Source organism: Ascidiella aspersa, chromosome 4 (genome assembly GCF_963924565.1).
Source record: "Ascidiella aspersa chromosome 4, kaAscAspe10.2, whole genome shotgun sequence".
NCBI lineage: Eukaryota > Metazoa > Chordata > Ascidiacea > Phlebobranchia > Ascidiidae > Ascidiella > Ascidiella aspersa.
This window is the reverse complement of record NC_139450.1, coordinates 14343466-14362370: the sequence shown is the minus strand read 5'-3', so window position 1 is coordinate 14362370 and position 18905 is coordinate 14343466. Positions and strand designations below refer to the sequence as shown.

The 18905-nt window shown below is 35.7% G+C and overlaps 2 protein-coding genes across 3 annotated transcripts in view; both read left to right on the top strand.

Moving 5' to 3' along the window:
* Nucleotides 1-8069, top strand: part of LOC146148078 (protein polybromo-1-like) — a 31631-nt gene extending 23562 nt beyond the window's left edge. For both annotated transcript variants that reach the window (XM_083388478.1, XM_083388477.1), the window contains exons 33-40: nt 916-1065; nt 1686-2054; nt 2436-2609; nt 4885-5053; nt 5697-5878; nt 6325-6448; nt 6743-6836; nt 7231-8069. In XM_083388478.1, coding sequence (XP_083244604.1) covers nt 916-1065; nt 1686-2054; nt 2436-2609; nt 4885-5053; nt 5697-5878; nt 6325-6448; nt 6743-6836; nt 7231-7354 — 1386 coding nt within the window. In that variant the 3' untranslated portion in view covers nt 7355-8069. The remainder of the gene's footprint in view (nt 1-915; nt 1066-1685; nt 2055-2435; nt 2610-4884; nt 5054-5696; nt 5879-6324; nt 6449-6742; nt 6837-7230) is intronic.
* A 5183-nt stretch (nt 8070-13252) lies between these two features.
* LOC146148077 (sodium-dependent organic anion transporter-like) lies at nt 13253-18279 on the top strand. Its single transcript, XM_083387994.1, has 7 exons — nt 13253-13367; nt 15166-15301; nt 16059-16177; nt 16271-16359; nt 17171-17269; nt 17430-17587; nt 18069-18279. Exons 1-7 carry the CDS (start codon nt 13253-13255, stop codon nt 18277-18279), a joined length of 927 nt encoding a protein of 308 aa, XP_083244120.1.
* Nucleotides 18280-18905: the final 626 nt, after the last annotated feature.

Below are 18905 nucleotides of genomic sequence, written 5' to 3'. Positions count from 1 at the left end.
TGCTTATCCGGCGTGACCAATAATCACTTTTAAATATTTTTTTTTTGTTATTGCGTTGACTGTTGACTATAATATTGATACTGTTTGTGTTTCAAATAAGATTTGAAAAACGTCAAGATCCAATTTTAAGTCTTTGAAATAATTGCTTAAAAGTATGTGATAACCCTTGATCCTATTTCTGCTTTATTTTTTTTAGATACTGTTAAGGTGTATAATGATTGAAAATTGTCATTCGTGTATAACAGATAAGAATAGAATTAGTTTGTAAGTGTTGTTTTATTTGGCATTTACTGCTCAGTATCTTATTGTATTGCAGACTGCCAATATCAAGTCAGGTAATCGGTGGTATTACTGGGAAAGCATTTATTCCAGGCCCAAGTTTGTCGTGAGTATACATCATTATGCGAAAAAAGGAGCTAAGTACTAAGCTAAAACCGCAGCTAAAAGTGTTGTACAGTTTATGTTGAAGTTATACAGGCTACGTTAGGTATTACCTTTAAAGAACATCGCTTGAAGACAAAATAATGAGTTTTTGAGCATATTTAGTGCCAAAAGTAAGCAAGCAATAAAGATTTTAGTCGCAGTCACCTACTGAAGTTTAAAACCGTCAAATAAGACCCTACCAACGTGAAGATCGCTGACCTAGCTATAACGAAAATTGCAACTTCTAAACAGAAACGTTACAATAGAGTTGGTAAAGGAGGCATCACTGTTCGAGATTATATCGAAAAGGCAGCTTGATTTTGTATGTCATGAACAGAACTATGCCGAGAGTTTCTAGTATTTTTCCTATACTCTATATAAGCGCTATTGCGCTTGTACATCTTTTTTTTTATTTTTTTGCTCTTCGAGAAATTGTTTTGAATCGTCATGGATTTCAATCTCGATTAAATCCGCCCGTGTTTTTCCGCGAAGGTGGTCGAGGACGAGTACTTCTACTACAAGAAATCGATCGCGGTCGAGTCGGTGCTTTCCCCGCTGCTGCTCAACCTCGTCAAAGAAGAGCTGGTAGTTCGGGAGAAGGAAGCTCGGATGGAGGCAAGCAAGCCCGCCGCAACACACGAGGTTCGCGCTGGCTTGATTCATTTTTGTTCGATCGAATCTTGGCATTATAAGGTTTATCACTTTATGGCAGTTGTTCTGAAACTGTATCTAACTGTGTGCTTCGAGCGACACAAATGGTCCGCTCAACTTTTTGTAATTTTGGAAAACAAACTATTGCTGTTACGAAATGGCACGAAAGCATGTTTACATACAAACAACAATAATATAGTATTTACCTACCGCCTTGTTTTATCAGGGTTTTAAAGTAATTTTGTAGTCATGCGGATTTTTATGTTCTCGTTGTGCACAGAGCTTAAATCATTGAGAACCATTACGTATGCTTTTATATGTCGCGTAAAAACGTTGGTGGCTTCCACGCCACCTTAAAAAGTAGAGGTTAAGGTTTTACAAGTTACGGTAAACATAACTTTAATGTTAACACATTGAGCTTTACCTTGAATATATTAGTATCGTCTGTTGTTTCTAACAAATTCTAACTTGTGATCTCTGAAGGTTGGCACACTAAGGCAGTTTCCAAAAGTTTTTCATCTGTTGAACTTATTTTTAAATTTAAAGAGATAACTGTTTAAAGAGTTTAGACACGTTTACCAAAACAAAAAAATTGCACGATTTCTTCTTAGGCGCCCCAAGCACCTGCGGCCTCTGGGTACCCACCAGCGCTCAGCGCCAACCCAGCCTACCAGCAACAGCAAGTGATGCAGACTCAGTCCGGGTACGTTCAGCAGCCCCACATGATGACCCAGTTCCAGCCCCAGTACCACAACTACCCTGGCTCCCCCGCACCCGGACCCACTGCGATGCCCCAGGGCGTCGCTATGCCACCCCACCAGCACTACATGCAACAGCAGTATCACCAGAGCCCGGGATTCCCCTCACCCCATGCCTCCGTGGTGCCCCACCCTCACATGCAGCAGTACCAGAACTCGCCCCAGGCCTACCCGCCGTCCCCGCACCCTAGCGTGATGACCCCGTCGCCGGGAATATTCCAGGTCATTTAGTTACAAAGTGGTTAAACGATCAGTGTTGGGTTTCGAGTTTTGTTTAATCTGTGCAAAATCAGTTGCTATATTCGTCATGAATATTAAACGTATTATTATAAATTTTATATTTTACTTTTTAACTACTATTATTGGCATTTTATACATGTTTGCTCTTTTTGTCATGAGGCGATTTATATATTTCTGTAAAATTTTAAAAAATGATTTTATGTTCTATACCTGTTTTATAAACAGTCTTAAGAATATTAAACTTAAAAGAAGGAATAGAGTGGAAGTCATATTTTATACGTAAAGTGTCCAAGTCGAATTAACACTTTTTTATGCATAAACACCAATGTCAACTCCATCTTAAAATTTCACCATTTCCTCCAGTCTCCTGACAGCAGCCGTCCCTCCTCCGCTCATCCGGAGGCTGCCCCAACTCCCCCTCCGAAGAAAAAGGGAAGAGCAGGACATTCGACGGGCTACATCCTCTTCGCCAGCCACTGCCACCCGAAAGTGCGATCCGAAAACCCCGAAATGTCTTTTGGCGAAATTAGTAAAATCGTAAGTTGTTCATCTCCTTTATTATTGTGCCTTTTCAACCCCACAATATCGTGTCCTTTCCTACATGTTAAATTTTGCCCACCTGTTAAATTTATTTTCCACTGTAAAAGTAAAATTTTGTTTTACCCCCGAAACTGGTTGATTAGTAATTGTAAATAAATTATAAGGTATTATAGTTGACTAAATTCAATGATAGTTGAACAAGCAAGGCGGTAACATGCTGCATGCGTAAAACTGGTGATTCTGAATCAATTTGGCTTGCTGTGCCGTAGAAAATAAATTGCGCCGCCCTTATACCAATATACATAATAAAAGAGAAAGTTTGTGAGATGTAAGTTTGACGTTGCGCCGCTTTAGCTCAGTGGTAAAAAATTGGTTTCGTGAACCAAGGGTCGTGTGTTCAAATCTCACTGTTGGAAAACTGTTGTAATGCTCACTTTTAATTTACAATATATTTGTTGTTGCATCACAATGGAAATGTTACGTCACACTCAATGCAATTTTCAACATGGTACAATGTTACCAAGATTGTGTTTAAGCATGTATCCCAAGCCCCAGCGTTAGTTAATTTAATATAGGTATATTTAGAAGTTTTTGTCGACCCCCGGTTGAGAACCACTGTTATAAACTATGCTAACAAACGTGTACAACGTTCCAAGTAAAGACTTCAGTTTAACAATGCCAAATTTAGGCAGAGTTCGCAAAATATCGCGTTTGTTGTTGCAGTAAGTAAAAGATAGTCCAAGTTTAATTTACCTGCCGGGAAATAAAAAAATAAAACTAAGTACATTTCCTTCATAAAGTAAAATTTTAATGTTTCCAACTAAGACTATTATGTTTGGGAACTTATTGATGCCTGTTTACGCGTAAAATTTAGGTAGAGTTCGCAAATTTACGAAGAATTGAATTTTTATTTTTAAGCCGTTTGTTAGCGATAGTGATTGAGGCCAAAGCCTAATGACTTCTTACAATGTGTTTCCCACGCAATACTTAGCAGAGTTCGCGAAATAATGCGTTTATTGCAGTAGTTAACAGTAAGCATTTGTTTTTTCAATGAGGATTTTTCTCACGTTTGACGCAGTTTAGCCCTGGGATTACGTATATTTGCTTAAACATGACGCTATCAGGCAAGTCTAAGCAATTGCTGCTGCAACCTAAAGTTTTACGTTTGGGAGTTATTCTCAATTGACAACGTCACGGGTTTTCGTTACTTAAAAGATATTGCATGCTTAGCCAAGTGTTGTGCGCTATAGTTAACCGACTTCACATCACATGATATGAAATTTTTATTTAGTGACACTTAGTTCAAACGTTTAGGCATAAGCAAATTTGTTATGACATTTAAAAAAATATGGTTGCATTATTTATGTCTTTTACGAAGATCTTACGAATAACCGGTAAATATTCTATTTAACCTGGGCAATGCCGGGTATTTCGTCTAGTATCTTATAATTTATCTCAAATGGCAACCGTATTACCAGGCAATAATTTCTACTGCCTCAGTCAACTTTATTGTAATACCATTATATTATTATTTATCTAAAAATAGTGTGAACTTAAGTTTGACATGCTTTTCTGCATGCCTATTTGTAGCACAAATATGTTGTTTTCTATATTTAAAAAATCTTTAGCGCTTCACTTGATAGTACCCAACTACATTGGTTTCTGCGGTAAACATTCTAAGCTGCTTCAGCTTCGGGTACTCTACAGAAACTATAAGTTGGTTGCTAGAATTTTCCCTCTGTGGTTTTACTGTGATGTTACTGTGAAAATTGGAACAACGAACACGTCATGTGCACAATCGGTTTTTTGGATTCTTTGTAATCAAATCGCACATAAACAATTCTATGAATAGGCAAAAATTAGAATCGTATAGGATCCAAAATATATTTTTTTATATGAATGATCTAAAAAAAATTTTTCTTTTACCACCCTCTACATTTGTGTCAATACTATTAAGAACCTAATCAATTAGTAACAAACAATCCTAACGAGGAACTAACCAGTTAAGCAAAACTTAGAAAGCTACAGAATCCAAAATATATTTTTTCTTGTACCACTCTTTGTCACAAAATATGGCATCATTGGTCTCTTGATTCCAATGGATGAATCCAACTAATTTTGATTAAGACAGGAAAGTGTATGAAGTATATTTGCTTCTATTAGAAGCCATTCTTGGCCTTTACGTGTAAGGGCGATGAGATATCTTCCTATTTTACACATTCAGTTTGTCATATACTTTTTCTTGTACCACTCTTTTTCTCTCACTTTACAGGTCGGGGAGGAGTGGAGACATCTCGAGGAGGAGAAGAAACGAGAGTACGAGGAGAAGGCGCGTGAGCAAAGCGCCAAGCTCGACGCCGAGGGAAAGGTCTTCAGCAGCAAGAAAAAAAAGAAGAAGAAAGACGCCGACGAGATTTTGGTCCAGACCCCGAACCCGCCAGGTGCCTTTTTTGAGAAAACAAAATAGAAGTTTAATAATGAAATTGCAAAGCTAAAAATATCAAGTAGATTGACATCATCTTGATTCGGACGTTTGAATACGTGCTGGTATCATCTTCAGTTAGAAGACACATTAACTGAAGATGATGCCAGCTTGTATTGAAACGTCTTAATCAAGATGATATCGATCTACTCGACCTTTTTGGCTTTGCAAATCATTATCAAGCACATTATAGATTCGTGCATAGTGTACCCAAAAACATAAAATTATTTTTCAAAAGTGAAGATGGCATAAAACTTTGTTGTGAAAGGCTGACGGTACATAAGGTACATAATCTCACCCGAGAGCATAAAACCTATGGTAAACAATGCATATTTTGTCGTTTGCTTTATACATGTCAAACTGTGAAATAAGTAAAAAAGTTAAAGGTAGAAAACTTTGAAATATCAAGTGTTGGGTTCCTAGTTGATTTTATCTCAGGTTAAATACTTAATTATTTTCCTCGTTTTAATAATATTCAAGGTAAGAATACTCGACGTAACATGTTATATCCGGCCTATATTTCACCAGACTACATTTTTCGGGCCTTCTTTTATTAAAATTTTGGTGACTCTCTATCTATAATGTACCACTTTATGTCACAGCTGCGGTGACCCACTACGGCACACCCTACCAGCAGGGTCAGTATCCCCCCGGGGTGCCCCAGCCCCGTATGCCCGGCACCCCTCACGCGATGCAACCTGGCATGCAGCCCTACCCCAACACAGCGTCGCCCATGATAACGTACGCTCAGACACCGTCCGGTCCCGGCTTTCCAGCGCCTCAGGTGAGTGCATTTTGTTTTGGTTAGCGAGACTAGATGTCGTTGGTTGCTCGGCATTTGCATAAGTATGTGATGCTTGGTCCTATTTCAGCATGATAAAATGTTCCGCATTGGGCTATTAAGTGTTAGTTCGCCATACGTTTTTTTACTGACTAATTTAATGGTGCGACGGCAAAGTGCAAGAAATTAGGCACATACGCTGAAATAGCCCTAAAAAGAAATATATTGCCCGTGTTGAATGTGAATCATGATTGAATCCAGTTGACTATCTTAGACTACTTTTATAGCTACTATAATATATAACGTTTTGACTGTTGTTGGCGGAGTTAGCAAGGTCGAATAATTATTTTAAGTTAATCTAGCAGGTATTTCAATGGTCACTAGTTCAACAGTTCAAATACACTTCTATCCCTAATCGGGCGTTTGAATAAATTTGAGTCGTTCATCAGGCTCCGTCTCACAACCCCAGCGAGGCGGAGAAACATAGAATGAGACGAGGAGCTCTGTTCGTTAAACCACCACCCAAAGCTCAGAGGGTTATGCACTCCGAAGCTTATCTTCGCTACATTGAAGGTAAGAGTTCTTGATTGATTTTAACTTTGTAGCACACAGTACTTCGGAAACTGAAAACCGAAAATGTTGAGCTAAACACGAAAAATCAGTACTTTAAGTCGAATAGTTTAGTGGTTGGTTAACGGCTATTAACTCAAACAAGATAGCCCGTCAAAACATCCATTATTTTTTTATCTTCTTACACCGTTTTACTTTGTCAAAAAAGGTTTTTATGCTGTTGAGTGAAACGAACTTGTGATGTAATTCTGGCCAATTAACGTTACCAAATTAAATCAAATTTATCCTTTTGTCCAGGACTTGAGAAAGGAAGCAAGACTGTGAGCAACTGGTCGAGGAGCCTCAAGATCACTGAGAAAGACATTCACCTTAGCAGAGAGGAGGAAGCGAGGTGAGATTGTTTGGATAAGGAACAGATTTTTCTTGTATTCTGCAGAAATTTGAATGAAAGTCATATCTTATCATGATGTAAGCGTAAAAAATATTTTGAATAAACTCTGTCTTGTTTAAATGTGTGCGAAGTATAACTTTTTTCGGGGTATTCTGTTGGAAACGGTTACTATGCCTGTTATAAACCTTACAGGCTTTCCGTTCACTGGCGTGTGAATCAAGAATAAATTGTTCTCGATTCCTGCAGAAACTTTTGAATAAAAGTCATCTCTCGTCATGAAGCAAGCGTGAAAACATTTTGTTTAAATTATATCTCGTTTGTGTGCGCAAAATCTGAGATTTTTTGGTGCATTCTGTTAGAAAATGGCTACTATGCCCTGTTTTAAACCTTACAGACTTCCAGTTCACTGGCTGGGCAACGGCAAGGGCCAGCACGAGAGCGCCAAGTCTGCGCTATGGACTCTACGCAACTACATGCTGAAGGACGCCCTCGCCATCAAGCAAAACCTTTCTTGTTAGCAATTTATTTTTCAACGCGTTGGACGGTGGCATCATCCACTAAGTGCATTTCTAATTTTTCTGTTCACAATTCTTGCGATGTTCGTTTAATACTCGGAATATCACCTCTGCATTCTGTCTGTGAAAAATGTTTCTTGTTTTGGGTCTTTGATTTGTAAAACACGTCCTTTGGAAAATTTACTGGTCTGGTCTTATGCTGGCTTCTGCTTTGCTGCTATTTTATTTTCGTGTTGTTCTTTGTCCATTTAGATAACCCCTGATTGACCAATGTAATAAAAAATGAAACGATTTTCTGAAAGCTATATAAATCACTATGCTAAACCGTAACGCCGATTAAACACAACTCTCGCCCCATTAGAATCTGGAAGGGGTTTAAGCTACCTTTGGTTTAATTGTTTGGATTCTTTACACACATTTATGCTCTCGTTACACAGGACTCTTTGTTTGACCTTACTGTATGGCTAAAAATAAATGTAAACTATTTTGGTACCTACTTTCTTTTACACCCCCCAAAAAGTTATTTAAAATTATTGTAGCCGAAATAAATTGTAAAATGCAATCGCTACTTGCCATTTATGACTATAGATTTTGTATTTTTTTTCTAGTAATGTTCGAAGTTGTATTTCAAGGTGTAGTAATAGGTGTCGATCTACATTTAGAATAATGAATCCAAAATATCAAATCCTACAATATGTTTAATTATTTCTTATTTAGGCCTACCTATTATATAATAATTATTATTTTCGACATAATTGTAATAATTTTCGGCGGTTATTTATAGGCCCATTATACCCTTTAATGACGAAACAACTGTTTGCTATAGCGTATAACATACTAACTATATTGTATTTAAGAAATTAAATTACAAATGATCAACATTTCACATTGTGATGCATAACTACATAAAATAACAAAAACCTGAAATGTTATAAAAAGACTAGGTCGTTGCCCAAACTTAATTTTGTTCTCCTATGGTGAGTGCAATACAACGCAATAAACCCTACAAAAATTCAGTCTGTTTTTTAAAGACATAGTTGCGCTTTACATTAAATTTATTTTAAACGTGGTTTGTTAATTAGGCAGTCAAATAATATAGGCCTAATACAAAAAATACAAAGTTTTTACTATCAGTGCACCGATAATATTACTTGACAGTTAAGCTGTGGCGTAACCTCGCTGAAGGTTGACCTCAAGTAAACTCGTAGCATACTTTGCGAGTTCGTAGTGAAATACTACTAATAAACAGTTTTGGAATCTTGCTTAGTACTAATCTTGACAAGTCTAACTATGCGGACTACAGCACTCGGTGTTCTATAACCAAATTAAGAGGCAAACCAGAATAAAAATACTGCACAAAATTTCGGTGGACGATCGCCCAATTGCACTGAGAGGAAAAACAATGAAGACCTGCTGCACAAAAGGTTTTTCTTTATTGAAACTTTTAATAAGTTGGTTGGCCACTATAACTTTGTATTTAGGCTCGTAATTGAAAAGTTTACATGGTTATTTTTCAGTTGGTCGAGATCATTGATTGAAAGTGTTCTTTGTTAAAGACGAAATGTAGTTAACCCCAAAAGGCAATATTTTCTGCGTGTAAAATATGTTAATTGTTTTCATGTTAGATATGGAAATTTCAAGTCGAAAATTCCTCTTGAGTGGGAATTATGTGTATCTTTAACGGAAACATTAACCATGTATTCCGTTTCACTCGATGGCGAGGTGATTAAAACCTAATTATATTAAATTTTTGTTAAATTTTCGTAAAACGCTTACGTCATTAGATTAAAGTTTTGACGCTTAGCTACAACATAATTCATACGAGATTAAATTTTTGAGCCGTTTCTTTACGTGTGCCCGGAGGGCAATTTATTTCCTATTACCAGCGCAAGTACGAAATTACGAAGTACGAAATTCATTGCGTTATATTTAAAGCTAGTTTTTAATTGTTTGTGGTATCGATAAAAGAGAGTTTTATTCAGAACGAAACTGCTTTCAAATTCAGTCGAGTATTTTGATTATTACCTGCGTAATTTTATTTATTTCATAATTTGTGACCAATGGCTATTCACTTGCGCTAGTCATATATTTTGGGTATAAATGCTGATAAAAAATGCGTGAGAGTGTTCAAAGCCTACGCTTTTCTTACATCGTTAAAACGTGATGTGCTTTAAAGAACTATGCTTTTTTAGGCGAAACGAAATTACTATTCAAGGGCAACTCGCAGAACTTGCAAAATACGTTGCGACTCATTAACTAGCAGAAGGCAAAAGCATTGTTGCTTTTATTGTTTTTCGCGATGGCATTTTAAGCGAGACGAACTTTGCAAATGCAAGTTTTTAACGCCAGAACGCTTTATTGGTTATTTGATGCCTGATTCTTTTGTGGACATGTGTAAATTCTGCGTCGGGCATGTGCAGCAAAGTTATGAAGCCCATTGTGTTGTAGAGTTAAGCTACTGTCTCCTGTTTGATAGTGTTCAGTCGTTTATTAGAAGTTGCAGAACGGACAATGGAAACGTTTATGACTAACACTGCGGGTGAGTATGCAATAATTTAGTTTTTCGTATATTGCTTGACAAGTTGTTGTTTACAGGCTATGATGTAGCAACGCTTCAGACATTCAACAACGTAAATGCTACTTTCAATGTCAAGCTAGCTGCTGTCCAACTGTCGCAGAAGCTTACCATGTAGGTAAATTGATTTTCCTGGCACACATTACAACAAAAGAGACAAACAGCAGTTACAATTGCTCGCCACCTTTCTCTTTGAGGTTTCCTAATGTTGATTAACAACCAAGCCTAAGTATATTTTAACACACGTTGTTTTTATTATATTTTCGCACTATATGATGGCCAAGTGAACCAACTGCTGAATTACTTTTATACTTGTACTTTGCTAAACGATTTCACTTTAATTGGCCTAAGTCAGGGTTTTTCAACCTTTTTTTGCTCATGGCCCAATAAATTAGTAAAAAAATGGCGGTGGCCCATTTAACGTTTAATGAAAAACATAAAGTTTCAACAACACAATAAATGAATAAAGCTTGTACATTATTTCAAATGTGTTACGTCGCCCCATAATGGCGTGGGTTGGGACCGCCCAGGCGAGTAGTTCAATCTATAAAGCGAGGTAGTAAATATCATGAGCAGCCAATATAAAAATAAGTAGTTTATAATAAAATGCGCCAAAGGCGCCGGAAATGTTATGGTGTAAAATTTAAACACAATTGTTCTATTTTTATGCTCCTGGTAGTTCTTGGTGGTTAAGTCAATATTTGATTTATGACGATAGAAGGTAATATAGGTTTCAAAAAAGTTTTAATTCTTATTGAAGTTCATAAATTTATACCTGAAATATTGCATAAGGTCAAAATACTTACAATACGACTGATTGAAAAGTACCCTGAAACACAAGTAGGTCTAACACAACTACAGGAACGTCGCGGAACACAGGTTGCGCAGCACTATAAACGAATAATACGCAGCACTAACAAAGAATAATACGAAAGCAAGGCGATTGCCATTGTGAATAGAAATGATGTTACAAATATAACATTAGGTCAAGGTTTTTGCTATTTATCTGTCGGACTCTTATGTGTTCATAATGACATGCTTTTTGACATCACTGTATGCAAAGCTCTGTGGCCCACTGAAAACAGCGTTATGGCCCACTACTGGGCCATGTCCCATAGGTTGCAAACCTCTGGCCTAAGTGGACTTTCCTTTACCAAATTGTGTAGTGTTAACTGTTAAATATTTAAAAATACTTAAATAGACACTGATTTGATCAGCAAATTACTTAAATGGTAGTTTCAATCTAGCCTTTTTGTTTCATAATAACACTTGTTGCTCGCGGATTTTAATTTACTGGATCGATAAATCAATATTCACATTTGTATGAGTGAAGTAGACTTGATAGATTATAAGGTAGCATTGGTGTCGGCAACATACGAACTGGATAACAGAAAATGGAGACGTAGTAAGAATATCAAAGCCCATACAGAAGTAGGGGGCATTTTTTAATTTTCACAACAATGAATGTGTTCAAAATAAATAGAGATAAAATTGAAATTTTGACAAATTATTACCTATAAATATGTTTTTTCACAAAATTTTGACCTATTAGAAAAACATTAATGTAAATAACATATTGTTGTTTGAAAAACCGTATTAGTGTCTTGGCGTCATCAACTACACGTTATTAATGTTTTACTGACTAACGGTGGAACATTTTTTTTTCGGGGTTATGCAAAACTCAGGAAAACGATGAGTTCATATTTTTGTCGAAAACAACTATACAAATGCCAAAGCAAACAAGACGCTGGAAAATGTTGTGTGAACAGTGACAAACAACGTAAAAAAAACAATGACCTAAAAGGGTTGTCCAAGGTTGACAGCATCGCGGGCCACAATATTTCATGTATATTCTTTGCGGGCAACAAACATAAGGTTACAGGAGAGGATCAACAATTTTTTTTGGATCGGGGCATGAAATGTTAAAGCATGACGTCACAAAGCATCGTCAAAGACTTGTAATCTCCAGAAACTTGCTACTATAGCCGGACTTGTGCGCAAATGAAATGGAGTATTATTTAGACCGGGAAAATTGGTGCGCGCGAAGCGCGAAAAATTGCGTATTTGACAAAAATTTTAATTTAAAAGACTGCTTTTTATAAGCTTGGAATGTTCGCGGAAACCGTAAGTAATATTTTATTGTTTATTTTTTTTTCATTTAATAGTAATTTATATGGGGTCATACTTTTTATGTAATGTTCATATCAAAAAGACGAAAAACAAAACGAAAATATAACTTCCATTTTAGAAAGTTTCATATAGGACGCACTGCGGCTTTTCTTAAACCGGTCTAACACATACCAAAACTTAGGCGTTTTTGCCACCGCCTGGATCCAAATTTCATGAGCGATAGGAGACTGGTTTATTTAATGGTAAAATGTAATCATACCCGAACAAAACTGTTCGTTGATCACTCATATTCTTTTAACCCTCAAAGGTATTACAAATAATTCATTACAATAATTCAACAGTGCTGGGTTTGGACCATCCTGACCTAAGTTATCGAATTAGGAAATGAGATAATTGAAAATCACCAAAACAGACTGCAAATACTGTTTCATTTGTAGAGATAAACAACCATATCATGCAAAAACAGAGTTCGAGCTGAGCCTAATGCGATTAACTAGGCCTAGGTGGGTAATTCTGCATACTCGCGTACACTGTATATTGCTCTAATGAAGTTAAAATGTCGTTCAATATTACTCAAAATTATTTTTTTTTGATAAATTTTTAACTGAACGACAATTTTCAAAATGCTAACTATTTAATTTTGTAAATAATTTATGTGCATTTTTAATCGATTTTGACTTAAATAATTAAATAATTTTACAAATTTTGACCTAATGTGTAAATTTTGACACATTTTCTACTTTTTTGGCAGGTCTTCACCCTAGTTATAATAACACACATGTGTTGCACACTTAACAATAATGCTGCAACAAATGACATACTTTTAGCCGTTTTCTAGTTTATAATTTGTGTGTTGAAAAGACTGTTTCGCAAATTAACCGAAACTTGGTTCGAACTAAGTGATGTTTTAAATTGTTCTAACTTGGTATTCCCGGCCTGTATTTTAAAAGAAAAAATAAAAGTTCAGAAATGCTACTGTTTCGTTTTGTGCTGCAACGAACTAACTTGGTTTGTTTCCGAGTTACTTTCTGTTTAATTATGGAGTGCAAACACATATAAGTTATCTTTGCTTTATGAAGGCGTAAAACATAAAACTAACCTTTTTTACCTGAATACTTCCTACCAAGGCGTATATCGTAAGAAAATGGCCGTTTTAGTTTTTAATCTTACATACAACGTTGATTAGGATCGTTGTTATGTTGATCATGTTTGGTTTGGGTTGCTCGGCAAATTTGAAGCGATTCATCGGATTTGTCAAAGACCCGAAGCAATTCCTTACCGCTACTTTTCTTCAGCTTTTGCTTTTACCAAGTAAGGTTAATTTAAAAGTTAAAAATAGTAAGGCTAATTGAAAAGTTTTGTTTTTTATACGGGCATATGTATTGCGATAAATGATTGCGCACGAAGGTTAAGCTTATTTTCAAGTTTTTATTTAAGCACGTAACTTTGAAATGTAAATATGTTTTAAGATGTCTATATACCGCTTCGGAATGCTCTAAATAGGGATGTCCTACCTGCGGCCCGCCTAATGTTTTGGTGCGGCCCACCTGTTATTCTAAGTTCAAATAGTATTTAAAAAAAATGTTACTGTAACATCCAAACGTGCAAAACGCGCATAAATAAATTTAGGTAACGCGCAATAAAGTTCACGAATAACCTCACCCGCATAGTTCTCGATCATAATTTTTGACATAAAATGGTCGCCAAAATAATTTGTTTGATACAAAATTAAGATTCGCAGCGTACAATCACTAAAAAGTATAAGTTATCTCATTTTTTTCTGAAACTTTAATGCTGCACCTCATCATCCATAGTTCAAGCGTGAGTTGTAAATGTGTGGAGCTGTTTAATTCCATAACACTGTCTATAATTTTTTTTAACTATGGCACACTTATACATTATGTTTGTCCAATTTTTGTTGTTGCTATCATGAAGAAACAAGTTTTTTTTTATAAAACTGCTGAGATAAGGTTCAAAGTTTCAAACAATGGCTGATTAAATTATTTTTATAATTTTACATTTTAATTGCTGATTTTTTATCATGGCGTTAAGAATTGAAAAAAGAAATAAAACAGAAGAAAAAATAAAATTAAATATCCAGTGGTCAAAAAAATATTTTGTAACTGATTGTTTTATATGTAAGGAGTATAATATCAAACTTCATTATAATTCCAAACATGAATTGGACTACAAAATTGAAGCGACGATATAACATAAACGAAAATAGAATAATTAACAAGGCAATTCTCTAACAAACACCAAGTCTTGAAAAAAATTTTTCAAAACGGATACATGACAAAAGTCAGTTAACTCATAGCGGAGATATTAGCTAAGAAAGAAAAATACGTACCCCACCGCCCCCCAGTCAAGTAATTAACAGTCCTGTATTGACTTAATTGACTTGACTTAAACGTGCTTAAGTCACTGTTTTCAAATGACTTGACTTGACAAGTCTTTTGGACAAATGACTTGGTTTAAAGTTACGGATTTTTATTTAGCATTTTTTAAAATTGGGTTATTTATCTCAATTTTTGTACAAAAATTTGCTTGCTTTATGATGCATTTTGGTTATTTACTTGAGTTTACAAGTTTTGATAGTTTTTATTTTTATTTTTAAGACAAGGACTTGACTTGAAGTTGCATTGCTCTTATTATGTCTTGACTTGGGCAATCGATGAATTGCACTTGGACTTAAGGTATTTCAAAATAACTTGTTTACAAAACTGTTATTTTACCAAATCAACTTCAAGTTAAGTACTAAAAAAAAAAAAAAAAATACTAAAAAAATAGCATAAACACAACATATAGCAAGCAATTGTTTTATTTGCGAATATTGAGGTAATTAAATTAATTTTAATAAAAACTATTAGATGAAAACATCTAATTTTAACCAAAGTAATTTGACAAAATGATCTCAGTCCAAGTCAAGTCTTATGTCCAAAAGACTTAAGTCAAGTCAAGTCATTTTGGTCGAAAGACTTAAGTCAAGTCAAGTTATTTCAAAACAGTAACTTAAGTCAAGTCGTTGACTTAAGTCATAACAACACTTCTTTGCACCTATATTTAGCGATATTCTTGCTGCTGTTTCCATACGTTACTCTTAATGCAGTAATCGGATTTACAATCACACAAGTTTTTCGCCTAACGCCACCCTTAACAATCGGCACAATACTGGTGTCGGCTGCTCCCGGCGGTGCTTTCAGCAACGTAGCAACCTACTGGTGTGACGGCGACATGGACATGAGGTTAATTATAAATTTTAAATTGTATCAGGGGTCAGCAAACGTTTGTCATAAAGGGTCGAATAACTCCAAAGCCTGGCCATCGCGGACCGGATAACAATTAACATTTGCGATCGTGGGTCGGATTCAAATTACTTCGTTGACCTTTATTAACTTAATGATGATTAAACTAAGAAGATATAAATAACTGTATGCAATTAAAAACTGTATATTTTCCTTTTTATTTAATTTTCGTGCAGTTCAAATTTTTATCAAAAATTAATTTTGAATTGCATCTGACAACATTTCTACTGTTCTTAATTAAGGAAATATGGCGCGGGGCGGATTAATTAACTCGCTTGGCCGGGTCTGCACAGCTGGTCGTAGTTTGATGACCCGTGTTCTAAATTAATTATTAACAAAAATAATAATAATGATTAATCCGGATTTTCCAAGTCTATTTCGAATTTTTCGACGTCTGTTTAATGAAAAAATATTGAATACAATTACGTTGAATCTCATTTCTGATTTGAGAAGATAAAACCCTTTTAAATATTCTGTATCGTCGAGGATTTTTAATTTGTAAAACAAGGCTTTTTTAAACGTAAGGTAACAAAATTAAGTCATAGCCTAATTTTATAAAATCTAACAACATGTTTTAACTCTAAAAAGTATCCTTTGAGCCTCGTGCAACGTGTGACCTTCTCAAATGTAATATACATCAGTTAGTGTTAAAAATTTGACAATGTGATGCCAATGAAGGTGCCGTTTTTATTTTTAGTGTAATTATGACAACCACGTCCACTATGTTTTCTATTGCAACCATTCCCATGTGGCTGTACACGTTTACTGCAATTATCAAGTTGGAAACTAAACTTCAAGTACCGTTTCCATGGATGGGTAAAGGGCGTTTTATTTTTGATAAATTTTGAAAACATGTACACATTTTGCCGAAATTATCTAAACGTCGCCTTGTTGTAAAACAATTTACAGCGATTGGTTTGGTCACTATGGTGGTCCCTCTTGTTTTGGGAATGCTACTCAAGCGCTTTTACTCGAAGCCCACAAGGATTATAACCAAGGTTTGTTGGATCGGTATGAACATTTTGAAATGTCCTAATCATTGTGTCAGAAAAAAGTGGTACTACCATACCATAATTTAATGTTGCTTAATTTAAAATGTTGTTTACTCAGTCGATGGCAATGTTTTTTTGTTTTTTTTTCGAGTTAAATCAAGTAAAGCCTTGGCAGGTTTTTACAAAATTAGGCAAATGTTTTTTGTTAATTGTCATTAAACCATGCACTTAGATGGACTCTTTGTATTGCAACGTTATAGGATTGCCAACTTAAAATCATAATTAAAGAATGCATGCATAATTGTCCTATATAGGTTGCCGATTGTTTGTTTACAACGTGTCATTATACTCATAACGACCATATTTTGTACACTAAATTGGACAAGAAGAGACCGAAAAAGACTTGCAAGCCCTTGCAAGCCCTTTCAAGCTTATGTGTACATTTGTTGTAGGCCTTATACAAACAAGCGTTTACACGAATGATTGTATATTGATTAATTTGTCACAAGTTGGATGGGTTTTGTCTTTTGCAAAGTTGTATTACCTCTGTAAATGTGAACTTAACTATTTAGCGAAATATTTCAATAAAAAAAATAGTATCAGCTTCCATCACCGCTTTGGGTGGTGCCTTAGGGAACCATGACAACTAGTTTTTAGTATTAACCAAACACAGGCACAAAAGGCGATGTATAAGTCAGTTAGTACCAATAGGTGTTTTCAGATTAGTTCTTTTTGTTTAACTTATTGAACCCGCTTAGTAAAAATTCCGCAGTACGCCCATGAGGAAGCCTAATATGAGACTATTTTTTTAATTCAGATTTGCACAATATCCGGGTCAGTTCTCCTAATCGTGCTTGGATGCGTAATGATTTACAGCCAATTGCTGCTCCCTTTTATATCGTTAACAGCACTGGCGGTAAGGGTGGATAAAGCTTTTTATGATCGAATACTGTTATGGCGATTACAACTTGCAATAACAACAACGTAGCCTATAGTAATCAAATTTACTGAATCTTTTGTAAGCTTGTACCTAAAACTAGTTTTACCTATATAAGGCGAAAAGTGTTTTTGTTTAGGTGTCATTTCTTCTTATTTCGTTGGGTGCCTTAACAGCTTACGCTGCAACTCGTTTACCTTATCTTCGCTACAGTGTGGCAGCCAGACGAACAGTAGCAATTGAAACTGCTTTTCAGAGTGTTCCGGTGGCATTCAACGTAATTTTTATTAGTTATGGGTAGGTAGGATTTTTGGATTTATAACGTAGGTCCATGTTTTACCAAAATGCATGAGTTTGTCTCTTCCCAACTTTCCAAAAAACTACGCTTGTTTTCATCCAGGTAAAAGGGAGTTTTTTGAAACAATCACGTTAACGAGAAGGATTTATTAACAAAAGCTCGTTTCTTGACAAAAACCTTAATTATAACGCTTGTTCAAAACCTTGCAAACAATTCAAGAGAAATCACTATGGTGTATTTTTGCAATCGTGTCCGGGTCCTTTGCAGGTGGTCCACTTAGGCATTTTCGAGAAATAAATTGAAAGAAATCGATAAAAGACTTTTCTTTATGATGGACGTATATATGTTATAAATATTTATTTGATTTTGTTAGCTTGTTTTTGAAATTAATACTTATTTTCATTATGGTTGCTTTTTAACCCTAAAATAATGCTTTTGTTGATCACTTTTACCACACTTCGAACACTAACTTTTTTTAAGGACCGATGAAATCGATGTCATCGGCCCAATGGTGCTGGTACCTTACCTGTATGGCGTTGGGCAATTTGGAATTTTCTTCCTGTCCATTGCCATTTACCTGATCTTAAAGCGAGTCGGAGTCAAAGCAATCTTACCACTGGAAAAAGAGAACAAGAGTCCGATTGACGACCATGCCGCTGAAGTGGAAAACGCTCTTGTCCAACAACAATAATCTTAATTGGCGCACTTTTGTACTTTATAATCGTCTGAAAGAGGTATACTCTATGTTTTGAGTAAAGGGAAACATTTACGTATACTTTTGCGGGCCATAGTTATGCATAATTTGGTTTGGGAAAAACATTAAAATTTTTAAGGTTGACGTCGCAAAGTTACGTCATAATGTTAAATCACAAAACAAGTAGTCTGTAAAACATCTGCAGTTCTCCAGCGAACTCGTGCGCAAAAACGCAAAGAAAATCCAATCGCGAAGCGCATTAAGCTCAAAGACTTGCATATAGCTCGAAATATCATAATGAGGGAACTACTAAAAAAAAGATAGAAGTTGACGGGAAGCGCTGCAAAAATTGTATGTACATAATAAAAGTTTGCAAAAAATACGGGAGTGGTCATAGCCTGGGTTTGGCAACCTACGGCCCGCGGACCGGATCGACTCGGCACTAAAAAACATACGTCCCGCGACCTCTTTTTCAAACTGGACAGCAGGTTCTAACATTTTTAACTACTATGTACGAAACTGCAAAACATTTTCCCGCTTTGCGCGAATCTTCTGTCACTTCGAAGTACATTTTCCTTTTGAGTGAGTCTTCTCAGACCAAAGGGCCGTGAGCATGGAAACTA